The sequence below is a fragment of the Cyphomyrmex costatus genome, unplaced genomic scaffold (assembly GCF_001594065.2).
Source record: "Cyphomyrmex costatus isolate MS0001 unplaced genomic scaffold, Ccosl1.0 scaffold5, whole genome shotgun sequence".
Classification (NCBI taxonomy): domain Eukaryota; kingdom Metazoa; phylum Arthropoda; class Insecta; order Hymenoptera; family Formicidae; genus Cyphomyrmex; species Cyphomyrmex costatus.
In genome coordinates this window covers 5240530-5259253 of record NW_017279267.1, presented here as the reverse complement: position 1 = coordinate 5259253, position 18724 = coordinate 5240530, and the positions used below count along the sequence as shown (strand labels likewise).

Here is an 18724-nt window from a genome sequence, read left to right as displayed (position 1 = left end):
TCTCCATACGGTTACCGCCTCGTTTCATGCCGTTACTTCGATAACGGCATCGATTCGACTCGCCATCGAATCCGATCTAGTTAAGCCGATCGCGCGCGCAAAGTTACATAAAAGCATAAGCTTCTAAATTAATAAGACATGTAGTATAAGCCTGACTAGACGACACAGTTCATGTTAATCATTCACTCATACAGCATCAAGTTTTCGTTTTCATTTAAGTCGACCTTTAATGATGGAAAACTTTTTAACTCCTACGTTTTATTTAATGAAAATGTCATGGCATTAATATCTCTGAATGGAAACAATGTTTTTTTTCACGATTTAACCTTTTAAAGTAAAAAAATAATTATGCTTCTTTAAATTGAAAGCAATTTCAAACGAAAAATTTATCTTTATTACAAATGATTGAATCATTTATATCCTGCGCGCCATTTTTTTTTTAAATATTACGAACACATAGCTGTAAAATGATTTCTTATCTTTTTCTTGTTTTAAATACACAACAAGTACTTTTCAAAAATGTTTTATAATACTTTTAAAAGTGTATATGTAAGAATCATTTAATAATAATTATTATATTAAAAAATGACAAAAATTAACTTCTCTCAAACGTGCAAACGATTCATCATGTACTAACAATAAAAGTTAATAATTAATTATAATAGATTAATATCAAAGATTTCATTTTTAGTATTTATAGAAAGCTGGCTAAGAAACAATTAAAATTTTTTACAATATTATTTGTACATTTTCCATCAAGTTTGGAATGTCGTGTTCTAATGAGTATTCGAAGAAGAAATATGTCGAACATTCTCGATTGCATATCAGGAGACGCGGTAACAATGTCCTACAATCAGGTATAGGCAGATAAGGAAAAATAGAAGAATTCTTGAGAGACACATCCGAATCTTGTTAATAACAAACGACACTTTAAGTGTTAATCGAACAAACGAAAAGGAACAGAGCCTTCGTGCTTGTTCCCTTTCCCCGTTTCTCCATGACCCACTTGCGTCGTCGCCGGGACAAGGAGAAAAGGAATCAGGAATGAAGGAAGCATCGAATGAAATCAATGTGCACATTTATCTCTTCAATATTTAAACCACGAAGAAAAGGGGAAAAATCATCAATCTCCTTAATTTTGATCTAAACAATATACAGACAACACGAGCAGTATCGAAACAGTCCAAAAAATAGTTGCACATTTCACATTATTGTTCATGAAACTTAAAATCGATCTTTTCTAGAAAATACTTAGGTAATAATTAAGTTGACATTACTTCAACACGTACATCATTAGGTAGCGTACGCACTATTATAATAACGCGTAGTAACTAATGGGTTAATGCTGTAAATGACATAACAATTTTGAACATGTCGAGATATCACGGCACTCCAACATAAACAAAATAGACACAACTCCATTTTCCAAAGAATATTTTGTTAAATACAAAATATATTAGAATGAGCTCTTGAGAATAAAATAAATTATTAAATTAAATATCTTGATAGGCAATTGAGAGCCAGTAAATTGATCGCAGTTAATAGTGCGTGTAATATATAGACAAAGATATACTTATATATATTTCATGATATTAATTTCAACAATAGTTTTTCGAACGTTTCGACTACATTCGAGCCATCATGAGCGATTTGGTACAGCGGAAAAGAAACATTATTCAATTCGTTTTGATCTAAGATTAATGTTTCTTTTCCGTTGTATCAAATCGCTGATGATGACTCGAATGTAGCCGAAACGTTCGAAAAACTATTGTTGAAATTAATGTAAGAAATACATGTAAATATACCTTTGTCTATATATTACACGTACTACTAACTGCGATCAATTTATTGGCTCTCAGTTGTGTGTCCGTCAAGATATTTAATTTAATACTTTTGTTAAATAATTTGATTGTTTACGACGAAAGCAAAAACACGAAGTAATTATATATAATCAGTCAAAGTGCTATTATTGGGACATTTATAAAAAAAAGTTAATATGATCGGAATTATAATCACGAAAATAAAGTTGAGAATATCGTTTTATTATGTGCATTAATTTCACGAATTCTCTTGTATTTTATACGTTATAGCAAACTATCGTGGAATAGATTCAGCTAGCAATTATTTATAACGGCACTTACATTTAATTGGATCGTTAAAGGAACTATTAGCGTGCGGTCAAATCGTCATCCCAATGTGGCACGTCACGACATTAAACATCCTCGAAATTGATGTCAAGATGCGCCTATTTTGTTCGTCTATTACCAACATTAACCCTTTGGGTACTACGCGCCATCATAACGCGTATCTCTTAAGCCAGTTGTACTATTTTCAGGTAAACTACGTGGTGATTTATTTACTGGATAAGCAAAGTAAAAGCAAGAGTAAAAGAATAAGAGCATAAGAGAATAAGACAGTAAACTGAAGTTTACCGAAAAGTGGAACAACCCAGCCTCAATAATATCAAGATAATATCAATCATGCAACCTATGTATGTAAACACTTAACATGTAAAAGTACGAGATATAACGGTCGAACATTTTAGACATATCTGTGAACATTATATCCTTTATAATATGTATTAATACTGCAATATAATACAGGAAGAACTTTATTAAATTTTGCGAGTATCAAAAATTTTTTTAATTAAGACTGTTATCTTTGTGCCGTTCACAGAATATGGTTACTCATCGCATTGTATGTGCACATGATGAATTTCTGGATCTAAAAATAACATCGAGAAACATACGTTTCTCGGAGAGAACGAGGAAATTATTATCGGCGATTTGCTTGAGTTTCCTAAGTAAATTATTCCAACTATCTCGATTGAAACAGAACAGGAAGTTTAACTAGAAAACCAATTTACTTATTTAACAAATTTTATAATATTTCTCATTTGCATCTAAGAATAATAGTGTGATTATATTTATTCCTCTTAACTTGTAACTGCTTTACATGCATAATTTATAATTTAAAGTAACCTACAAAATAGCCTATTCTATTATTTTTAACCATCGCGGTTAAAAATTATTTAATCTTGTTTTTCGGCCTCTGCACCTCGTAATAGTCAGTGAAATGATCGTTGTAGGTCGTCTATATCCACCAACTATTGGATAATAATCTAACCGATAGAGAATGTATGCAAAAATCCCTAATGTTTATCTTATTAACTTTAATTTCGGTTCAACTTGCTCTTCATCTGTTTCTAATTCTGAAAACTAGAAAATGACGAAGAGTTAGTTAAACTGAGATTAAAATTAAAGTACAGTGATATAGAAATGAGTTTTTGTTCTAATGAGCACTTTGCTCGATTCGCAAACAGATGCAAGTGGAAAAGATAGACTTGCAGCAAAGCCAAGACTTGATTACACTTGATACACGTGGACTTCTCTTCAAAGCGAACAAAATTTAAAAATCAATTTGAAAACCACTACATACTGTAACTTCCGACTGCTGAACATATGTTGAATTCACTGCGATCTTAAAATGCCAGTTATAAATGAAATTCTCCTAGCTCTATTTACGAAATAATTATAAATTAGAAATATTTAAAAAGGAAATAGTACTAGCCTGCGAATTTACATTTTTGTATTGTCGTCTAAACGAACTTTATCGTTTCCTATAATTTTTTGGATGCTAAACTTGAATCTATTTCAAATTTTTATCTCTTTGACGTCATTTTTTTCAAAATTGTGACGTGATATACGTAAATTTGAAAATCGGATTCATGTTCAATAAACAAAAATACATAAAAAATAGTTAAAATTATTAAAAACATTTTTACACAGGATGATGTAATTGACTACTATTACCATTTAAAACAATTGAACAATAACAATTAAACCATGCGAGACTATTACAAATTTTTATCCATCTAATATTATTATAGTTGCTCGTTTGCGACAATATTAAAACAATACTCTTTTTTTACGCAGAGCGGAACCTTATAAATTATAAATCTTCTTTATTTTATTTATTCATTTTATATATATATACGAAGATCACTTTGCGTTTCTATGATCGCGAAACGAAATTAAGCGCGCATCCTCGCATCGGCCAAGCGAGGGAAGGGAAGCCCGCGAGATGAAGAAATAAAAACGGCTCTCCCATCAGTCGGCGGATGGACGAGTCCAAGCTGACACGCATACGAACGTAAAAGGGGGAAAAGGAAAACGAAATCAAAAAAGTAGAAGACGAATAACGCTCGTCCTCGCTTTACGACTTGATCCGAAAGCGAAGTTCAAAACGAGCACAAAAACGAGAAAGAGACGACGAAAGGAAGGGAGAGAACGAACGAGCGAGCGAGCGAGCGAGCGAGCGAGCGAGAAAAGGAGACGGAGTATTATTCAGGCGCTCCCTTCTGAGATGACATACCCCCGCGACCTTAGAACTGAGGCTGACCTTGACCGTGTCAACCCCCACCAGCACAACTCACACGTCCCGGTTGCTTCATAGCACTCCGCGCAACCGTTTCACCATCCTTACTACCTTACCTCCTTTCTCGCCCTCGCTCTCTATCTCTCTCTCTCTCTCTCTTTCTTTCTCTCTCTCCTCAGCTCAGCAACGCAGTCGCGTCATATTACGTGAGCGCCGTGTTGCTCGGAGCTGCTGCTGCTGCTGCTGCGGGCATCCTCGCTGCATCGACCGGTCGTAAGCGAGCACCCGGTTCCATCCCTCACAAAAGGGAGAAAGAGAGAGAGAGAGAGGTGGGGAGGGAGGGGAAGAGAGAGAAAGAGGGAGAAACTCTCCCCACACTCTCAACATTCTCGTTTTGCAACGCTCGCTCGTCAGCCAGCGATGGGCACTACCCAATTATCGACTCGAAATTCACAATCGTACTCCGAAGAGGAACGCTCGTTGGTCGATATACGCCGTATATGGTAATAGCGTGTTTTATCGAACGCGGAATGAAAGATGACACGGCGAGAGAAAGAGATAGGCGAAGAGGGTGACGGGAGGAAGAGGATCCTAGGCTACGCGAATGGACCTGTCGCTGACAATCTGGGTTATCTAAATCGGAGATGGCAATCACCGATTTTGTATTGTAGTTCTGTCAATAACGTTGAATTGAACATGAGAGGAGATTCACGATCGTAACAATGTATACGGGGACATACTTCCGCATAAGAAATAATCATTAGGTTAAATTACAGGCAACCAGAACTTCGGAGGAGAATCGATCGATCGTTATTCGTGACCGAATTGTTCAAATGTGATTCGTTAATTCTTTCTTTTGTCTGAGATCTCGGAGCGATTTCTAGCATCGAAGACACGACGCTTAATATTCTTGATAAACGGAACACCGTGAAAGGAAATGTGCTTTTAATGTTTCTAACTATTTGTAGAATTGTATTGTAGAGAAGAAAAAATAAACGTACATTATAAAATAAAAGCCCATCAATAAAAAATTGTATTATTTGTCAGACCATTCAACGATGAAAATATCTATCTCAAAACAATTAATATAACGAGTACTCTAATCGTAACCGAACTGAACCAGGTGGTTTTCTGTCAATGAAGCATTCTGCCAAATATTGAGGCCTGGTTTTTCATTATCTATTTCACTCAATAGACTTCACTCAATAGACTCATCCATGAATGACCGTAGATCATAGATGAAGCCCATTGGATAAAACATCAGATTAAACTTAACCACGAGTTGACCAGATAATTAAAACCCAGGCTTAAGTCTGATTAGATTAAAAAATTGATTAATACATTGGTAATTTTTGGGCGGCAAAGTTAACAGGGCACAGAACATACTGCGAAGATCCAATATATTCCGGGAGAGAATTCGGTCATGGTCGTCTCCGATCTACGTCACTTTACAAATTCCTCTCTCTCTCTCTCTCTCGTGGTCCACGAGCAAGCGGCAAAAATGTAGAGAGGAAAGGCCGCGGTTATCAGGGCCGTGATGTCCTCCAGGATGAATAAACGGAGATATCGATATCTATCAGACGCAAACGCGGATTTCAAAATGCCTTCCGGGGTGAAGAAATAATAATATCGCGTATTTTAACTGGAACCACAATTTTCAAAACAGGGATCATTTTAAGAAATGCAAATGAAGATCTCGTTTACGACAGAATCAGGATCTCTATTTACAATCACACAAAAACCAATGATAAGTTTCGAAGAGCAAATTTCGATTTTATATTCACAGTCCGCTCTTATTTCAAGACTGTCTCGACTGTTTCAACTTTTGACTATCTGCGTTCGAATAGCCCGCCATTCAAGTTACTGTATACATACGCCGGTTTATCTCGGTTAACGTATCAAGGTTGATACGTGCCGATCTCGACGAGCGGATTCAGTGTCGTGCACGAATTAATTATCCTTTTCTCGATCGGCTCGTTGTAGCCATCGGCCGACATAAAGCGAATAACATTGAAGGATCCGAGATGAAATCGAGAGCACTCAGCTGTTACTTATACCATGTGTTCACGATGATGCCGGCGCTATCGGCAAGGTCGAGCAGCTCGCGAGACGCTATCATTCTGGCAATGAAAATGGCGCGCGCATCGCCGCGGCAAGTCGAAGCGCGGATGCATCGAAATGTGAACTCTGATATCAACTCACCCCTGTCGAATTTCTTGCCCTCCGGATCGATGTCCTTCACGTTGAAAATATCCTCGAACAACACGCCCGCCATGTTGCTGATATGCGACTACACTGCGCTCTGTCGACGGACGACGTAGACAAATGCTACCAGGTGCGTACAAATAGCTTCGCGAGACCCCGTCATTTATTTCGTTTCTGAAAATTTAAAAAATTTAACAAAATTATGACAAAATATAACGTCAATTACGAGTTAATTTTTGACCGTAATATTTTGGAAGAAATCTTATAAAAAGAAAATCGATTCTAACATTATATTAAAAGTAATTCGACAAATAAATTGAAAAATCTTGTTTAAATATGTTTATAAAATAAGAAAGCTTTTCGTAAAGATTCTTTTATTCTAAATCTTTGTCGTAAAAATTTCATTTCTTCAAATTTACATCTAATTTTTTAATCAAAAAATTTAAAGTTAATGCAATCTATTTTAATATTTGCTTTGTTATCATAATACGTCTGCGATGTTTCCATGAATCATATGCGTCTCTCTTATGCATTACTCATCTTCATCAAAGACCTTTTGCGACGAGTAAATAGCGCTAATGACATAAATTGTTTTAAAAATAGAAACCTTATATAAAAATAACCGACATTTTCTCTTTCATAAAACATGCGATAATAAATAGAAATTGAAGGAAATGCTTGATTTTAAAAATGACTGCAAACACATAAAAATAGACATTAATTTTTATCAGAAAAAAAACACCAATAAAATCAAAGTTCCTTATCTAAAAAATGAGACATTTTATTTTATGAAATGACGTTTTAATGTCTTTCGATTCTACGAACCTTACCTATAAAAAAAATGAAATATTCGATATACCGCGCATGGTAGAAGAAATATTTCTTCCACTGTAATACTGAAAAAGAAGAACAGGCGATAGTTTTATTCCTATCTACATTTCTACATACATATCGGTGTCAATTTAGACAGTTTCGGAAATGAGGAAACGTACGCATGAATCTTGCGAAGCTTTATCGAGGCCATCATTTGCGCGAGGAAACGATTCCAAAGCCGAAGATCAATGCAATTAGGAATTAACGACGTTTACTGGATTATCTGGACGGCCTTGATACTTATGAGCGTGCCGATAGAGAGAGCCACCAAGTGGACAATCAGTTTTTACGCAGCATCGGCAGCATCGGTGTACAGATTGCATTTTTACGACTGTCGAAGAAATATATCGTATCGTGCTTCAATAGAATGATTCACATTGACGTAATACATTACGTAAAATAAAGTATTTCTTAATTTTGGTATCTTAGGCAAAATACAGAATAAAAGAAATCTTCATCTTCCAATACGTCCAATATATTTAAAATAACGAAGAAAAAATTACAATTATTTTTTTTAAAGAATTATAAACGCTTATTTAAATATTTTAATTATTAAGACGATGTTACAATTTATTTTTAATTTTGATATCCTCAAGTATCAGGATTCCCTTTATTTAAGCACATATGTGCGTGCATTATTTACGACTCAGTGTCACTGTCATCTTCCATGTCAATCTCTGTCTCTTCGGAAGGCATCTCTAATTTTTGTTTAAATTGCTGAATATATTTAAGCAACCGTTTATCATAATTCATCACCTGCTAGACATTAAATTACAGTTGATACATGTGTATATTATTACAGAACACATTTAAATTATAGTTTTGTAATAATTTGATTAATGAACATGAAAGATTTGATACAGAAATATGAAAATAAATAACATACCATTTTCGTAACATTTTTGATAGCCTTTTGCAGATTTTGTTTCGATAGATTATCATCCTGAAGTTGAATGCATAAATCTGTCAAAGATCTAATAAGAATTTCTTGATCTATTTTACTTTCTGGATTTAAAATCTCAGCCAATATAGCAAAGGCAAGGTTGTTATGAGTATAAAACGTTTGTCCGCTACTCTTCTGGCAACCACGTCTCGTTAAGCCCAGTATAAATCTAGATACGTGATACGCATTAATCTCCTGTAGAGGGCTAAAGTCCGGTGCGTTACAAAGAACCTGCAATGTTGGAAGGTATGCGCTTTCGAGCATTTCTTGTGCATCAGGTACGCGTCCTATAAAACAGTCAAAAAAAGCGCTTAAGCACTGACGAAGATAAATGTCATCAACGTTGACTGGATTGAAGCACATAATTATCAGGCGCGATAATAGACTACTGCTATTGATTCGTTGATTGAGCAATAATTTGCAGAGTCCTTCCGCCGCAATAGTGCGTAAATCTTGATTCTATAAATTTTCAAATATAATTACTATGTAAATATTTTATTCAATTTTAGCAAAACTCAAAGATATTGTTACTTACCGCGTTAGTTAACAATCCTGTTAAGATTTTAATGAAATTGCAAGGACCTTCCTCTATTTCAGTCCGCTTACTTATAGAAATGTCCTCATGTATACTATCCTCATGTGTATACAATGAGCGAGTCTTTTCAGATTTATTGTGTACTGAATTGTTATCTAGAGATGGCACTATATCAAAATATTCCAAACCATATACAAGTAAGAGATCGAATATTGCTTTCAAAGAGATTACCCACATATCTTGATTTTCTTGTTCAAGAGAAAATTGATAAAAAAATATCATGATGTGTTTCTTAGCTAATTCTTTGTCCAAGATACAATAAACACATAACGTCTTTAACGCTAATACATGTACACTATCGTGAGGATGCTAAAATGATAAATTAGATTAAGTTGAGACAATAAAATACAATTAATAAAGAGAGAAAGGGTATACGAGCAAACAAATTCGTTAAAACATTTAATTTTATTCTAATATATTGCGAAGAATATTACGTTATTTTTGGCGTTTCGTCCCGGTTTCCACTACTGGACTCATCAGTAAGGCATTGTAGTGAAAGCCTACCTTAGACGCCTGTGTAAGTTATTAAATCGAAATTCTATATAAACAGATATACGCGTATCTTACTACGTCGACCCGCCATCAGAGGTCTATCGATATTCGCAAATTCTCGCAAGTGCTGAGATACGCGTATATCTCTTTATATAGAATTTCGATTTAATAACTTAAGCCTGCGGCACACGGTGCTTGTTTTCCTGCTGGATTGCTAGCTAGATCAGATTCTTGCGATCGGATTGGCTGCGGTGCTGAAAGTGCCAATATCGCGGCCAATTCGATGGCAAGAATCTGATCTAGCTAGCAATCCAGCAGGAAAACAAGCACCGTGTGCTGCTGGCTTTACACAGACGTCTAAGGTAGGCTTCCACTACAATGCCTTACTGATGAGTCCAGTAGTGGAAGCCGGGACGAAACGCCAAAAATAACGTAATATTCATCGTAATATATTAGAATAAAATTAAATGTTTTAACGAATTTGTTTGCTCGTATATCCTTTCTCTCTTTATTATTAGTTTGAAAAACTTAACGAGCCTTCTCACTACACGTAATAAAATACAATGCACATTTTCACACATGCACTTGCGCACATGTAAAATTTATGCGTACTTACGTCAAGACTGTTTAAAACAAGACACATCAAACTTCTAAGTGTAGGTGTTAATACCCGAATAGATTGCATTGCAACATATAAAATATCAAGGCATTTGACCATAGTTGCAGTATCATTTTTCTCCCGCAAATTCTCTTCAGTTGTTACAGTTTCGGGTGTATTACATAAACGATTTATTTCCTCTTTCAAAGTGTTAATCTTTTCTTTAAGACTATCAGCTTGGAGAAAATTTTGTTCCTTGATCGCTTGATACAATTCCTCTTCAAGTTCCATTACTTCAACTTTTAATTTAGTTTTCTACAATCAAATTGTTAGGAAAATAAAAACATTTTTACAGATATATCATTTTTTTAACATCAGATTTTAATACTTACTTGCATATTGTTCTCATGTTGTTGATCTGCAGTAATTTGCTGAGAGACTACATTTTCTTTCAAAGGTAGCCTAATCTCACTAATAATATTAGCAACAGCATTCAACAAATTGCTGGGATCTGGTACCACTTTTGTTAAATGACTGACTAGACACTCAATTATTTTAGTGGAGCAATAATCACTCATTAAAGTGTCTATTATCACTTCGTTTAAATTCTTCCTGCCTACCTCGTCTGAGAGATCATACATTGTAGATATTTCGAAAAGTTGTAAGAGAATAAACTTGTGACTCTCTGTTTCCCATGTCTCATGTGACTGAGAAGATATAAAAGCAACAAAATTGCGTATATATTTACAAAACTCTGATAATTCTGGAATGATTAATTCTAATTCTTCTGTAGATGAAAGATGATGAAGGTGCTGTATTATACATTTCCAATATAAAACATTTTCATTTGTCAAACTCGTCAAAGGAATCAATTTTGTATTCTTATCTATTGGCATTTGCTCTAATAAAGTATTTAAATCAGCATTTCTGTATAGAAACAATATTTATACTTTTATAAATATATATATATAAATAGCACATATTACTTTATCAGATATAGCTACATTACTTTATTTGCTATTTTTTTAGGAGAAATACTTACTGGAATAAAACCTGTAAAGCTAAAGTTGCTGACTCTGTTCCTATTCCTGCATCTAATGCATGAATAAGACTCATATACTCTCCCTTAAAATATCTTAACCATGCTGGCAATAAAACATTGTTTACACATGTTCTAACATGCTCGGATCTATCTTTGAGACCATCCTTTAATAAACGTTCTCTTTGTTCAATAGTCAAGGAACGCACTGTGACTTTACTGATGAATTCATATGCTTTCTTACGAACAGAATCATCAATATCTCGTGTTCTCATAAATGCGGCTTGTAAGGTTTTCTGATTTTTACCCATAGTAGCAAGAATTGCTTTACGAACTTCAGTACTTGGATCTCTAGATACATGAAAAAGATACATTTTTATTACAGGACATTGTTCATCTGATGGATCCTGTAATCTGTATAAGGCAAAAACAGCCTGTGCTCTGACTTTAGGTGATTTGTCCAGTAATCGTTCCATCATACTAACTGTAATTTGGTCACATAAATTGTCGTCGATGAAAGCATTATCGCCCATGGAGTTTAAAAGCATATTTAAAAAATGACATATGCGAAATCTTACTCCTTTGTCCTTAACATTGTGACTTGATAAAAGAAAATGGAATAACTTGCTAAGAAATGGTGAGATTGATTCTGTGGATTCATTGTCTGAAGATGGATAAAAACTCATACAGAATTTAGCACAAAACTCTAATGTGTTTACGACATTTGGTTGTTGTTGTGACTTTGAAAGGGGCACTTTTAAACACCAAACAAAATGTTCCCAAAATGTATCTAAATCAGTCTAAAAGAATAAATAGATCGTCATAAATACCATTATTTATTTCAAAAAGACAAAGATATGTATATAGCAAATATTATGGTAATTATATAGAATACGGGCCTCATCTCCGATTTTGATCTAATTAGGCTCATTCGACGCGTTTTCACTCAGAGGGACTGAGGGAGCAGAACATACTGTATCCACGCATATTACTTCTACGTTAAAAGTGTATGCGTGGATGCAGTGGGTTCTGACCCCCTGCGGGGGGGCTTCACTATTGTTTTAAATTGAATTGTTTATTAAAGCAGTGAATTTGTATTTTTAAAGCAGTGTTTTTGTGTTTCTAAAGCAGTAATTTGTTATTTTTAAAGCAGTGACAGATATCTTAACCTCTAAAATCTCGAACTTTAACGCTTAATATCTCGATTCACGAAGTCGAGCGCAACAAATTTCTTCCGGATTCTTTCATTTTGAGTGAAAACGCGTCGAATGAGCCTAATTAGATCAAAATCGGAGGCCCGTATTCTATATAATTACCAATATTATTCTAAAATTACTCTAATCGATTGAACGAAAATTTCAAATCAATTTTGTAAAATTAATACCATTTCAAGAAAGCAAAATCAAAATGTACCGAAAGAAGCATTATTTCTCATGGAGACTCACCTTCTCATACAACTTTGTAAGTTTTTTCATGTACTGTGGATGATCAGTTTTATTAAACTGCACTTTGTAAAAAATGCTTATCATATTTTCTTTGATCGCCGAAGCCATATTTATGTTAGCGTAGAAAATGTTAGAAAATATTGTACTACACGTCTCACATCCTATTGTTGTCCTATCAGACACAAACGTATAACTGACGTTAATTTTTCAAATAAGCGTTCAGTATTTATGCGATTATAGTGCCATCTCTTTATCAGTCTATCTATCATCTATTTATCAGCATGGCATATATTGGTTTTGATCGACGGATCATAAAAACAATCGGCTAAATTTATCGCCATCTTTTGGATCTCATTTGAGTTTTTATCTTATTTCATTCGATCGTTAAAGTAGGAATCGACTATACCACAATTATTTACCATTAGGCAAAAACGTATATTTGTATGCTTGTACTCTAATAAAATCATCGCGAAAATATATCAGAATAATACATACATAAATATAATAAAATTTATAAATCTCACACACAATCCCTTCAATTAACTTACAGTACAAAATTTATGCGAAATATGTATAGAATTGTAGAAAAAACGTTTTATTAAAATAAATCAAGATCAACCGAGATTTAAACATCATTATATAATTTATATATGTATTTTTTACAAATTTAAAAGCAGCCGATATTTTTTTGAGAATACTAATTTCTGCTTGAAAATTTGAATGTTCGTTATATCATCACATTATAATTTCTATTTATTATTTTAATATCTCTATCAACAACAGTAATAATAAAAACTACATAACAACAAAAGTAACGATGATAATAATAATTGCAAGTCCACAGCGTAATTGTTTCTACGCAGTTGTAGTCGCAAAAATGATGCGGCTGATTTAATTATGCGACAGTTGTTTATCAAAGAGGAAATAAAAGATAAGGAAAATGGGAGGCCGCTCTATTAATCATGTATTTTTTATTTAACATCAAAAGTAATGACACTTGGGTTGTATTTGTATCAGTTTGCAATGTAATCCACGTGTGTATAGTGTATATGTGTACGCGTGTGTGCGTGCACGTGTTGCGAGTAAAAACAAAGTTTATCGAATAATAATTATAAATTACGAAAAAGAGAATCATCCATCGGAGAATTATATAAATAACTACTGAACGATGTAGAATAAAGTGTTATTTCCTGAACGTCTCTTTATCTGTTAACCGGGTGTTTCTCTACACGCGATGTATAAAGTGTATGGACGTGTGTGGCATTGTACGCGACGCTTCAAATGCAAAAAAGACAAAAAAGAAACAGAAAAGAAGAGTACGGTAGACCCGTGACATAAAAAAGCGTTCCCTTCTCTCAGAACGAGACCGCCTTTCGGTCGAAGTCGCTACCGTTCGCGCGCGCGATCTACTTATTCGTTTTTTTAATTATTTAAAATATGTACAGTATTAATAAAACATCATCCGCCTTCGTCTCTTCCTTCTTCTTCGTCTTTTTTTCTTTATTTTTTTTTCTTAAAGATTTTCCCTTAATCATTCAATGATTCCGACACGGTATGCGGCGGGCTGTGCAGGCGCGCAGCGTCAAAATCCACCAGGGATTTTCCTAACGAGAATGCTACAAATTCTCAAGTTTTTTTTTTTTATCTCGGATTGTGGGGAAAACGGAATAACTACGTTTCTCATGAATTGAATGTGTATACAGGTGTGTACGCATGTATCTCGATCGCGGAATCACAACGCACTCTCTCTCTCTCTCTCTCTCGCTCTCGCTCTCTCACTTTCGTCTTCAAAAAACGAAGAGCTGCGCATATGGAGTATATACCACGTGCCACTTGTTACTTTATCCGGAAACACGCGGGAAAGAACAGAGAAACGAATGCGATATAGTCGACCATCTAATTGATCGGGCCTCCTCTAAATCGCGCGCGCAAATATATGAAAGCGTAACACTGTTCTGCACTGTTCTGATAAGCTTGATGCATGTGCGTGAATATAAGCATGTAAGCGCGGGCGTCGTCCCGCTCAGTCCACCGCAAAAGGATCGTGTGGTCTTAGACCGAAACTTGTCTCCCCCGTCCTGGCGTGTATATCTGCTCTCGACTTCTGGTTGTTCTTCCTTTTCCTCTTCTTTCTCCTTCTCCTTTATCGTCGCATCTCTTCTACTTTGTCCTTAATTTCTTTTTTTTTGTTCGCTTATACGTACTTTGTTTTTTTTTTCTTCAACAACACGATCTAGACTAAACCATGTATAATAATTACATCTAATAATATCTTATTGTAACATGTATTATTATTATTATTATTATTATTTATCATTATTTATTTATTCTTACTATTATATTATTAATAATAATTAAATTATATTAGCCTATATAAAGTAAAGAGGCTGCGCACGACGGCAAAGCTTTTTTTGGGCTCCTACGGCTCCCCGGACACGGAACACCCTGTCGACAACACTGCGGATCCTCTCCGTAGCTCCAAAATTATCCATCGCTCCTTTTCTCTTCTCGCATACGTACACACAGATACATACTCCTCTCTTTCATTCTCTCTCTCTCTCTCTCTCTCTCTCTCTCTCTCTCTCTCTCTCTCTCTCTCTCTCTTCATCCTGTATTTTCGTACGCACATCCATACTGAAAAAAAAACGGTGATTCACCGAAAGTCAACAATCGCGCACGAAACTTGGTCTTAAATCTCCGCATATTCGTTGTGACAGAAGCGATCGAGCTACGACGGAGAGGTAAAATCGAGCTCTACTCCGAATTCCGATTTGGCTGCATCTCTTTCTTCTAAGTTACACAGTTCCATCTATAAAAACAGGCATATAGGAGAAGAAGTGATAGTTATAATTGGGATCGGCGTCGATCGATCTGGAAACGCCGTGGCTGAATAACGTCCGAATCGATAGACCTCGCGTATTACTGATCTCGATGACAACAGGTAGATATAGTTGTTCGAAACGTCGCCAATTCCAGTTCCCGACATACGGATTCGCGCGCGTCTATTCGATGCTGTTCCTTGTCTCGAATTTCAGCTGATCTCCCGCGCGCGTAACAGAGAAAAGTCGCGAGAGATCCGCGTTTGTCTCCTCTCCGACATTCACGACATTTCATGTGTCCACTCGTAGCGAGATTCGAGGCGACGGCACACCGAATGGAGGGAACCGGCGAGGGAAGCAACGTCTCGCGTTTATGCGCATAATACAGGACACCTCGATTATTGAACACTTAGGGTAGTTTTGGGGCCTGGACCGCTTAGCGAGCGTCGCATCTCCGCTCGGGACACATCATCGATCCGCGTCCGCGTACGTCACAATCTTGCTCTCAACGCTATTTCCTCGCGGTTACTGTATAATATGTCGTTGTAACAATATAACCGCCATCGCTCCATTCTCATTGCAAAGCAATACAGTTACACGTGTAAGCTCATCACGACGCACCAACGAAAAGTGTTATTGATTCGCAAAGAAAATGGAATGATTGCCGTCCGATCGCTACGAGTGTCTTTAGTCCACGACTCCGTTAATGATAAATGACTCGATCCCTTCAAGCACGATCATCCGCTCAGATACATCTACGGTTTAAAAAGAAAAAAAGACTGTTCGTTTCAGAAATTCTTATTTTGCGGAACCCTCTCGTCAACGATCAGCGCAATACGACTGAGAAAAACTCCCGAGGGAAACGAGCAGGGAGAATATATTCGGTCGCGAGATTGCATCGATGAAAAGTCTCTCGGATCGTCCCGGCCCGAAAAAAGTCGCGTGGCAGGCATTTTAAGTCACGGTTGTGTTATTTCGACACTACACGCACAACGCACAACGCACATACATGCGCTCACATATCTCACGTAAAACACGGACAGCGCGCTCGTCGGTTGGCTGACAGAAATCGCGAATTCGCTGCTACACAGGGCGTTCCGCGTTGTGGGGGGTCAATGATTTATAGCGAGCTGTCCCGCTCTGGCATTTTTTTAATCTATGAAAAACTAAGAGAAGGAATTTTTATAATCTTCATTTAGCTTTTATCTAAGTAAGAACGTTTCTTTTTTCACTTCTTCTCTCTGTTCCGCGCGCGGCCCTTCTTTTCCTTTTACAATCTGCACAGTGCATCATAATAATACAAAATATCCACGATATTCGCTGGCTCATTTTTTTTTCTCTCTCTCTCTCTCTCTCTCTCTCTCTCTCTCTCTCTCTCCCCCCTCTCTCTCTCCTCCCCTTCCCCCTTTCTCCCTTATGCGCGAGCTTTAATAATATTTCGTAATTTATTTATTTTCTCGGTGGCATACAGTGGATTCTCATTTTTTTTTCTATTTATCCGATTTGTTGGCAACCAGACCGCGATCTTTCATCGTTCTACTATCCGTACGTGCAATTAATTAACGTATCGCTTATTAGTCCATCTTCGTCAAAGTATACATACTGTTCACATATCTTGGCCTACTATTATCTCTTTTCCCCTCTTACTAATCAATCTCGATAAAATAAACCTTCGAACTCTGTGTTAAAACTAATCTCAGCATTCTTTTTCCCATTTTGCCTCCCCGTGTGTGTCGCGTGTGTTAGTGTGATATTAACCTCACGCTAAAAATTGTAACTACTGAAACTACGCAATACGTTTTTTTGCCGTTTTTTTTTCCTGATAGCTATGCGGATTAAGACTCGAAACCGAACGTATGTAGTTTATTAATAATAATGAATACTGAGAATGCGGTTTTATTTAATTATATTTTATTATTTATTTCATTTAATTATGTATCATAACTCTCTCTCGCTCTCTTTCGCTCTTTCTCTCTCTCGCTCGCTCGCTCTCTCTCTCGTTCTCTCGCTCTCTCTCTCTCCCCTTTATTTTAGTTATGTTATCATGACGTATGACTATAGATCATACCCGATATATATCATATCAGGTCCTTCGTTACAATTAACAATTAATTTTCGTACGAAGTATTTCAGCATTATGCGAAATTCCTAAGATTTTTTTTAACGATTCTCCTTTTACATTGAGCACTTTTTTGTTTGCTCTTTCGCATCGATCTCTGATCCTTTTGTTTTTCAGTGAGTCTCTTCGTCTTCCAGATAAAGTTCTCTATGGAGGACGTGTTGTGTGTGCTGACCTTAGCATACCGATATTTTGCGCGCATTGATCGACGATCAATGAAAGCCCATTACGAAGTTTCTTAGTAACGCAAAGATGTCTACGATAATACGCCACTAATAGTAAGAAGTCGCGTGAATGTAATAAATCGCATTCGACATACATAAAGACGCACGTGATTCCATGATTCTCTATCGCGCGTAAACGCCCTGTTTTTCTCGACTATGTCCATTTCCGCTGCCGTTACAGATTTTCGTTCTCGTTGCCATTTCGGCTTCCTTTTTGCATCTCGTCGTGTGTTATCACGATTCTTTAGGCCTGACACTCGTACATCAGTCGTGCTGCGGCGTATCAGTCAATTCGGCGATTTTCTATTTCATTCTCTCATTCCTTCGTTCCATCTTCGAGCGACGCTCGCGGAATATATCCCATACAAAATTTGACAACGGCAGCATCAGACGTCACCTGGAAATAAATTCCGTAGTCGTGTTGTAGTCGGACGCGGAGCGGAAAGCGCGGCTTCCCGATCAGCATCGTTTCCATGATAGGAATGATGAAATCCTCTCGATGATGTGCCTCCTCCATCGACGGTCTCTCAAACACCGGATCAATTTTTGAGACTGCGAAATTCGACACGCGCGTGCAAGCAATTGGCAGCAAAGCCAGAACGACGAGCGTGCTTTTTGTACCTCGCGCTGTATCTATGTAGCACTAGAGGGTCTTCTCCGTGTCTGTATAAGAATCTCGTTCCTCTTTTATCGTGAGGTTCAGCACATAATTGGCGAGTCCTTTGTTGTTCACCCATTCACCCTTTGTTGTTGCTCTCTTGACACGTGACTCGGATAGACCCAGTAGCACATCCCTTGTGAAATGTATTACATCTGTTCAACATGAGTTATTTACTTATTTTTCTTTTTCTTTTCAAGTATATCTCTCTCAGGTGTGAAATGCGTCTCATTCTCTCTCAAACTCTCTCTCTCTCTCACACACCACACACACACACACTCACTCATTCACTCACTCACTCACTCTCTCTCTCTCTCTCTCTCTCTCTCTCTCTCTC

At 36.4% G+C, this 18724-nt stretch overlaps 2 protein-coding genes across 2 annotated transcripts in view; both read right to left on the bottom strand.

The window, feature by feature from the left end:
* The window catches only part of Rpb8 (DNA-directed RNA polymerases I, II, and III subunit Rpb8), a 57041-nt gene extending 50388 nt beyond the window's left edge, over nucleotides 1–6653 (bottom strand). The window contains exon 1 of the mRNA XM_018545648.1: nucleotides 6580–6653. Coding sequence (XP_018401150.1) covers nucleotides 6580–6652 — 73 coding nt within the window. The 5' untranslated portion in view covers nucleotide 6653. The remainder of the gene's footprint in view (nucleotides 1–6579) is intronic.
* A 1376-nt stretch (nucleotides 6654–8029) lies between these two features.
* Cap-G (Chromosome associated protein G) lies at nucleotides 8030–12675 on the bottom strand. Its single transcript, XM_018545566.1, has 7 exons — nucleotides 12568–12675; nucleotides 11126–11922; nucleotides 10476–11010; nucleotides 10102–10398; nucleotides 8934–9302; nucleotides 8342–8857; nucleotides 8030–8211 (listed from the first exon to the last, which is right to left on the bottom strand). Exons 1-7 carry the CDS (start codon nucleotides 12673–12675, stop codon nucleotides 8095–8097), a joined length of 2739 nt encoding a protein of 912 aa, XP_018401068.1. The 3' UTR covers nucleotides 8030–8094.
* Between the last annotated feature and the right edge of the window lie 6049 nt (nucleotides 12676–18724).

Bases quoted from the DNA above. Each gene is read 5' to 3' on its own strand.
- Cap-G (XM_018545566.1), bottom strand. From the start codon at position 12,675: ATGGCTTCGGCGATCAAAGAAAATATGATAAGCATTTTTTACAAAGTG. The intron at 8,858-8,933 runs GTAAGTAACAAT...GAAAATTTATAG, and splicing joins CAGGATTGTTAACTAACGCG to AATCAAGATTTACGCACTAT. The intron at 8,212-8,341 runs GTATGTTATTTA...AATGTCTAGCAG, and splicing joins TCAAAAATGTTACGAAAATG to GTGATGAATTATGATAAACG.